This window comes from Rhincodon typus, chromosome 6 (assembly GCF_021869965.1).
Source record: "Rhincodon typus isolate 14 chromosome 6, sRhiTyp1.1, whole genome shotgun sequence".
NCBI classification, from domain to species: Eukaryota; Metazoa; Chordata; class Chondrichthyes; order Orectolobiformes; family Rhincodontidae; genus Rhincodon; species Rhincodon typus.
The window spans coordinates 23,539,560-23,546,073 of NC_063337.1; the positions used below are offsets into that span (position 1 = coordinate 23,539,560).

At 42.7% G+C, this 6,514-nt stretch overlaps 2 protein-coding genes across 2 annotated transcripts in view; both read right to left on the bottom strand.

Annotated features, from left to right (window-relative positions):
* LOC109932445 (serine/threonine-protein kinase Nek5) overlaps positions 1 to 2,015 on the bottom strand; it is a 69,119-nt gene extending 67,104 nt beyond the window's left edge. Inside the window, 1 exon segment of the mRNA XM_020531613.2 lies at positions 1,865 to 2,015. The gene's annotated coding sequence lies outside the window, so the exon portion shown is untranslated.
* A 2,919-nt stretch (positions 2,016 to 4,934) lies between these two features.
* Positions 4,935 to 6,514, bottom strand: part of LOC109932446 (serine/threonine-protein kinase Nek3-like) — a 65,713-nt gene continuing 64,133 nt past the window's right edge. Inside the window, exons 9-10 of the mRNA XM_048597903.1 lie at positions 6,050 to 6,170; positions 4,935 to 5,050 (exon numbers count right to left, since the gene is read on the bottom strand). Of these exons, the coding sequence (XP_048453860.1) occupies positions 4,981 to 5,050; positions 6,050 to 6,170 (191 nt within the window). The 3' untranslated portion in view covers positions 4,935 to 4,980. The remainder of the gene's footprint in view (positions 5,051 to 6,049; positions 6,171 to 6,514) is intronic.

Below are 6,514 nucleotides of genomic sequence, written 5' to 3' on the forward strand. Positions count from 1 at the left end.
AGGAGCAGAGAGGCTGACGTTTCGGGCCTAGACCCTTCATCAGAAAAATAAAAAAACCCACCCATTCTTTGACAGTCAACAGCATTGCCATCATGGAAACCCACCAGCAATGTCCTGGGATTACCATTGACCAGAAATATAACTGGACTAGACATATAAATACTCCAGTTACTGCAGCAGGTTAATGGCCAGGAATTCTGGAGTGTGTAATTCATTTGCGGAGTTCCCACAGCCTGCCCACCATCTACAAGGCACAAGTTAGGAGTGTGATGTCTGGATTGGATAATTGCCTGAACCATTCCTGCTCCATTAACATTTAAGAGACTTTGACACCACCCAAGGAAAAGCGATGGCCTAGTGGTATTATTGCTGGACTGTTAATCCAGAGATCCAGGTAACGTTCTGGGGACTCGGGCTTGAATCCTGCCACGGCAAATGGTGGAATTTGATTTCAATAAAAATCTGGGACTAAGAGTCTAATGATGAACATGAAACCATTGTTGATTGGTAGTAAAAATGCCCTTAAGGGAAGGAAACTGCCATCCTTACCTGACCAGGCATGTGACTCCAGACCCATAGCGATGTGGTGGGCCCTTAACTGCCCTCTGGGTAATTAGGGATGGGCCATAAATGCTGGCCTAGCCAACAACGCCCTCATCCCTTAAATGAATTCTGAAAAAAATAGGTTTGATCAGCACTCCATTACACACCTTAGATCATAGAATCCCTACAGTGTGGAAACAGGCCCTTGGGCCCAACAAGTCCACACAGACTCTCAGACCATCCCACCCCGACCCATCCCCCTATAACCCACACATCCCTGAACACTATGGGTAATTTAGCATGTCCAATCCACCTGGCCTGCATATCTTTGGACTGTGGGAGGAAACCAGAGCACACCCACACAGACACGGAGAGAATGTGCAAACTCCACACAGACAGTGGCCCAAGGGTGGAATCGAACCCGGGTGTCTGGCGCTGTGAGGCAGCAGTGCTAACCACTGAGCCACCGTGCCGCCCCGCCACTTCCTCTGGTGCTGACTCCCATTGGCCCTAACAAACTGGTAACCTCTAACATTGAGAAGGACAAGGGCAGGAATTGCATGGGAACATCTCCACTTGCCAGTTACCCTCCAAGTCAAACACCATCCTGACTTGGAAATACATGCATTTCCTCACTGTGTTTAGGGCAAAATCCTGGAACTGGCTCCCTAACTGCATTGCGGCGAGCCAAACAGATAGCCAGCCACCAATTTCACAAGGGCAACTAGAGATAGACAATAAATGTTGACAATAACACTCACATCCGGTGAAAAATAAATAATAAATCGCGTGTGGGGTGGGGAAGAGGGGAGAGATAGAAGGAGGTAAAAAGATGTTTAACCCAGAGCAACAGTCATACTCAAGGATCCTGAAAATTCTCGGTATTAAACCCATTTATTACAAACAACTATCTTTAAAATGGGAGTTCAAAAATCAGGATGAACCTGAAGACGCACCTTCTTCTCGATCCTGATTTAATATTTACAAAATGTAGTTCTGTCAAGTCTAGATCAGCAGGATCCCTGCTACCCCCACCCCCAACAACCTGGGAGCGTTTGTATTTAACAGAAAGCGACAGAATTAATTCCTCTGGCGTGTACATTTAGTACTGTTTGCTACCTCATCGTGACAATTCCAACCTTTCTTTTCAAATCAACTGCTTTTCGGGAACAAATAACAACTCGCACCAAACATTCGCCTCGGCCAGACCGTTGCCACGACAACGGGGAGAAACAAACTTCACTGACAACAACTGAGATCAAGCTCATCTTGAAGGCAAATTTTTAAAGCGTTTCAAAGAAAACGTTTTCAAAATACTTACAAACGTCAGTCAAGGCAAAGGCTCGGTTGTTTTGGTGGTGAATATTGTAGAGGATCCTCTCTGCGTGAGTCCTGGATTTTGGACTCACCTGCAGGGTGCGAGCAAGCCAAGGCCCACTGCTCCAGGCTTCAGGACTACAGTGTCCAACATGCAGTGCAACAGGAGCCTTGCAGCCACTCAGTCTCTGTGATTGGCCAGTCTAAAGTGTCCAGCCTGTCACTTGGCAAAGAGCAAAAAAAATACAAACGCTCCTTCCAAGCAAAATAAACACCAAGTGTGTCCTTCTGTCTGCTCTGTACACCAAATTTCTCTGCCCACATTGCAGCCCCCTCTCCACGTCGGGTGGCGAGAGAACCAAGTGTACGTTTGAGTTTTCAGGAATCTCTCCCGTCAGCCCACAAGCCTGACTGGCCAGCTGCCCCGTCATTTTAATTCACTGCCCCATTCCCACTTTCAGTATCCCCATCCTCAGCCTCCAAGTATGGTTCCAATGTAGCTCAGTGGAGCAACAGCATATTATCTTCAGATTGTGCACTTTACAACTATACGAGCAGACGAATGAGGATCAGGAGTATACCTTTCAGCCCATTGAGCTGCTCCACCATTCAATAACATCATGGCTGATCTGAATACTTCACCTATCCCTGATAAACTTTCATCCTTTTTTTTAAATCAAAAATCCATTTACCTTCCACCTAAAAATATTCAAAGACTCTGCTTCCACCCACATTTTAAAGAAGAGTTCTCAATCCTTTGCAAGACAAAAGTCTCCTCATCTTTGTCTTAAATGGGCTTACTTTTCAACAGTGACTCCCTGGTTCCAGTTTCTCCCATGGGAGGAAACAACCTTTCCACATCTGCCCTGTTATCCAGAACCAGCATTAAGTTCAACAGTTTGACGTCACATCTGTCCCCCTTTCTTTAACGATCTGAAGGAATTGAGGGCATTGTTGTTAAGTATCCAGATGACACAAAGCTAGATGGAGGGACAAGTAGTGTTGATGAAGCAGAGATGCTGCAGAAGGACTGAGACAAGAAAGAAGAGTGGGTCAAGAAATGGCAGATGGAATGCAACATGGGAAAGTGCAAGGTTATACACTTTGGTACAAATAGGAGTGTTGATTATTTTCTGAATGGAAAATGGCTTTGGAAAACTGATGCACAAAGGAGTTAGAGAAGTCCTAGTTCAGGATTCTTTTAACATTAAAATGCAGTTGAGGGTAGGAAGGCAAATGCAATGTTAGCATTCATATCAAGAAGGCTAGAATACAAGAGCAGAGATTGAATGCTGAGGCTGTATAAGATTCTAGTCAGACCATATTTGGAATATCGTGAGCAGTTTTGGACCCAGTATCTGAGGGAAGGATGTGTTGGTATTGGAGGAGGGCCAGACAAGGTTTACTGGAATGATCCCAGGGATGAAAAGCTTGTCACATAAGGAGTTGAAGACTCCGAGTCGGTACTCCAGTGGGAGTTTAGAGGATGAGGGGTATCTGATTGAAACTTACAGAATATTGAGAGGCCTGAATAAAGCCGACATATAGATGTTTCAACTAGTACGGAAGACTAAGACTCAAGGGCACAGCCTCAAAGTAAAGGCATCACCCCTCAGAATTGAGATGAGGAATTTCTTCAGCCAAGGGGTGGTTACTCTGTGGAACTCATTGCTATAGAACGATGTGTAGGCCAAGTCATTGAGTGTATTTAAGACAGAAATAGATAGGTTTGTGATTAATAAGGGGATCAAAGGGTGGCAGGATAACACAGGACAATGGGGTTGAGATATCAGCCATGATCAAATGTTGGAGCAGACTTGATGGGCTGAATTGCATAATTCTGTTCCTATACCTTATGGCCTTTATTTTGGGACAAGAGCTGGTGATGATGATTCTGCTATTCACATTGACATCAGCTCCAGACTCATCTTTTGTTTTCTATTTCCATTATTATCTCTTTTTGCTTTGCAACATTATCCCTATTATAATTTAATCTCAGCTCCTTACAAACATTCACAAAATATTCCCTTTGGTTTTTCAACCCACCTGCACCACCATTCCCACCCTCTAACCAACCAATCAACCACTTTCCCTGACTATACATGCTTAAAACCCACCGCCATGTTCCAATACTGTGGGTGCACCAACATTGTACGGGTTGCATTATACTTACATTGTTTGCTAGAAGCCTGGCTGAAATCCATCAAGAAAACTTAGGAGAAAGAAATAGGGTTTTTTCTTTTACGCCCAACATTTCTTTAAGCCTCACCATTTATTAACAGTGATGCAGGAATCCCACCAATACACATTTTGGAGATGCTTCAACACCTCAAAGGCAATCAAGAATGGGCAATAACTTCTAGTGACACTGACATCTCGTAAAAGAATAACCAAAAAAGACAGGAATGAAGGTTTCAATGATAGATGAGCAGAGGCAGCCCAGACTCGGACTATATAACAGATGTAGATAAATGCAGTCTAGCAGATGTGTGGAGTGTAGTCAGAAGCTCATTATGTTAGACAAGGGGTCTAACAGTTCAGAGACAATTAACGAGAATTATCATGAGGTAAAGATTGCTCTTGAGGGTGTACATATGAAAATTATTGCATCGTTTTCAGAAGTCACCAAGAGGCCACAGAGAAGTTGGAAATAGAAAGGGGTTCCCAAGGTAGTTGATTGAGGACACTAGAGTGAACAATGCCACAGTAGGTAGCCATTGCAGGTTATTTGCTGAGATAGTAGGACCAGGCGAGTGTAACACATTCAGCTAAATAACAGCAAAGATGGATTTAGAGGAGGATGATGTGGACAGATATGTCAAGGGCTCAGTGACAAGAGATAGTTTACTTTCCCCTTTGGCACATAGGATACAATCTGTGACTTTGATAAGAAGAGCAGGGTCAGACTTGAAGCAAGGAGTTCTGGGAAAGTTGAGCACAGAATAACTACTTTAAAATGGGAACTTAAAAAAGTATAAACTCTACATATCTTTTCTGGGTTTTCTGATGATTTCAGCCTGGTGTCTGGCAAACAAGGCAAATGACTACAACAGTTCAAAAGCAAACAGGCTTTATTTTGTTTTGTAGCATTTTAATTATTCAGTCAGTTAGAATGGCGCTTCAAAGGTTATTCTCCAGCAAATTCTTCAATTCATCCACCCAATCTGGCTCATCAGCTTCTTCAAAGTCTCTGTAACATTAAAAAAAAAGAGACATTCGGCAGTCATTGCAACAGCTGCAAAGTAGAAAAACGTGGCACCTTAATGTTTATTCTGTTCTGGCCTGACCTGGATGATACTGTAGCAATAGACCCAAAACTGAAAGCTGAGGTACTTTGTACTACAGATATTCCTATATACCAATGGCTTCAGGAGTAAGGTAATTCTGGCTGAACAAGTTGTCAGAAACTTAACTGTGCTCTAGGCTTCTAAAATATGCAAATTTAGGCAGTTAAGCTGCAACAATGCATCTAACTCCAAGGTCCCCCAAGCATTATGTCTTACCAACCTACTAGAGAATAGGTATGAAACTAGCTGTAAAATATGAAGTAATACTGATATCGGCAGAATCACAATAGTATTAAATAGTGTGGCTCATAATTTAGTGGGATTGTTTCCAAATTTGTATGAATACCATCAATATAACTGATCAAATTTGTGAAAAATCTCAACCTTCAATGGTGCAGGAATCAATGGGAGGCAGTTTAGAAATTACAAAATGAATTGGACATTTGGATGCTGCAATTCGTGGATTGGAGTCTTTCTGGATAGATTAATGAAAATGAGTTTAATGGCCTTGACATCTAGAACTCCCTTGTAGTCCATGATCTCTTAACGAGAAATAATTGACTGGGTTGAATTGCATATTCAAGCCAAACCAACAGAAGTTCTCCCTGTAATGATTTTTCAGAAGCTTAGATTGGAGTTGCAGTCTCATATATAATGATGGGTTCCTGGTATTGAACAAATATCATAGTCATTGTGATGAGGACAGGCCAATGTGATTGATATACTTTTTAGGACTAATTTCCTCTAAATATGCCACATTTGCACTTGTTTTCTAAGCTGCATGTCTAAGTAACTAAGTGAAGAAGGGTCTAGGCCCGAAACGTCAGCCTTCCTGCTCGGCCTGCTGTGTTCATCCAGCTCTATACCTTGTATATCTCAGATTCTCCAGCTTTTGGACTTACGTGTCTTCATCATCAGATCTGGGTTCCAATCTTTCTGGATCCAATTCGATTGTTTCCATTTCACCATCAACATTATCAGCCTTTCCAGCTGATAGTGGGCCAATGAGATAGGTTCCTGATGCTAAAGAAAAAAAGTTACATTGTTTCAAATGTTAATGGCAAAAGATTAATATCCAAGTTATTGTAAATATAAATTAAACATTAGACAGTCATCCCTACAGACTAAATAATGTAGTCGAGAAAACAACACAGACCTAATTTATCACTAGAAATTTACCTGAATGCCCTGGTCGACCCATTGTCTCCGCCTGCTCCTGCCCCACCGAACTGATCTCCAACTATCGAGACTCCATTTTCTCCCCCTTGGTCCAGGAACTCCCTACCTATGTCCGTGACACCACCCACGCCCTCCACCTCCTCCAGAACTTCCAATTCCCCGGTCCCCAACACCTCATCTTTACCATG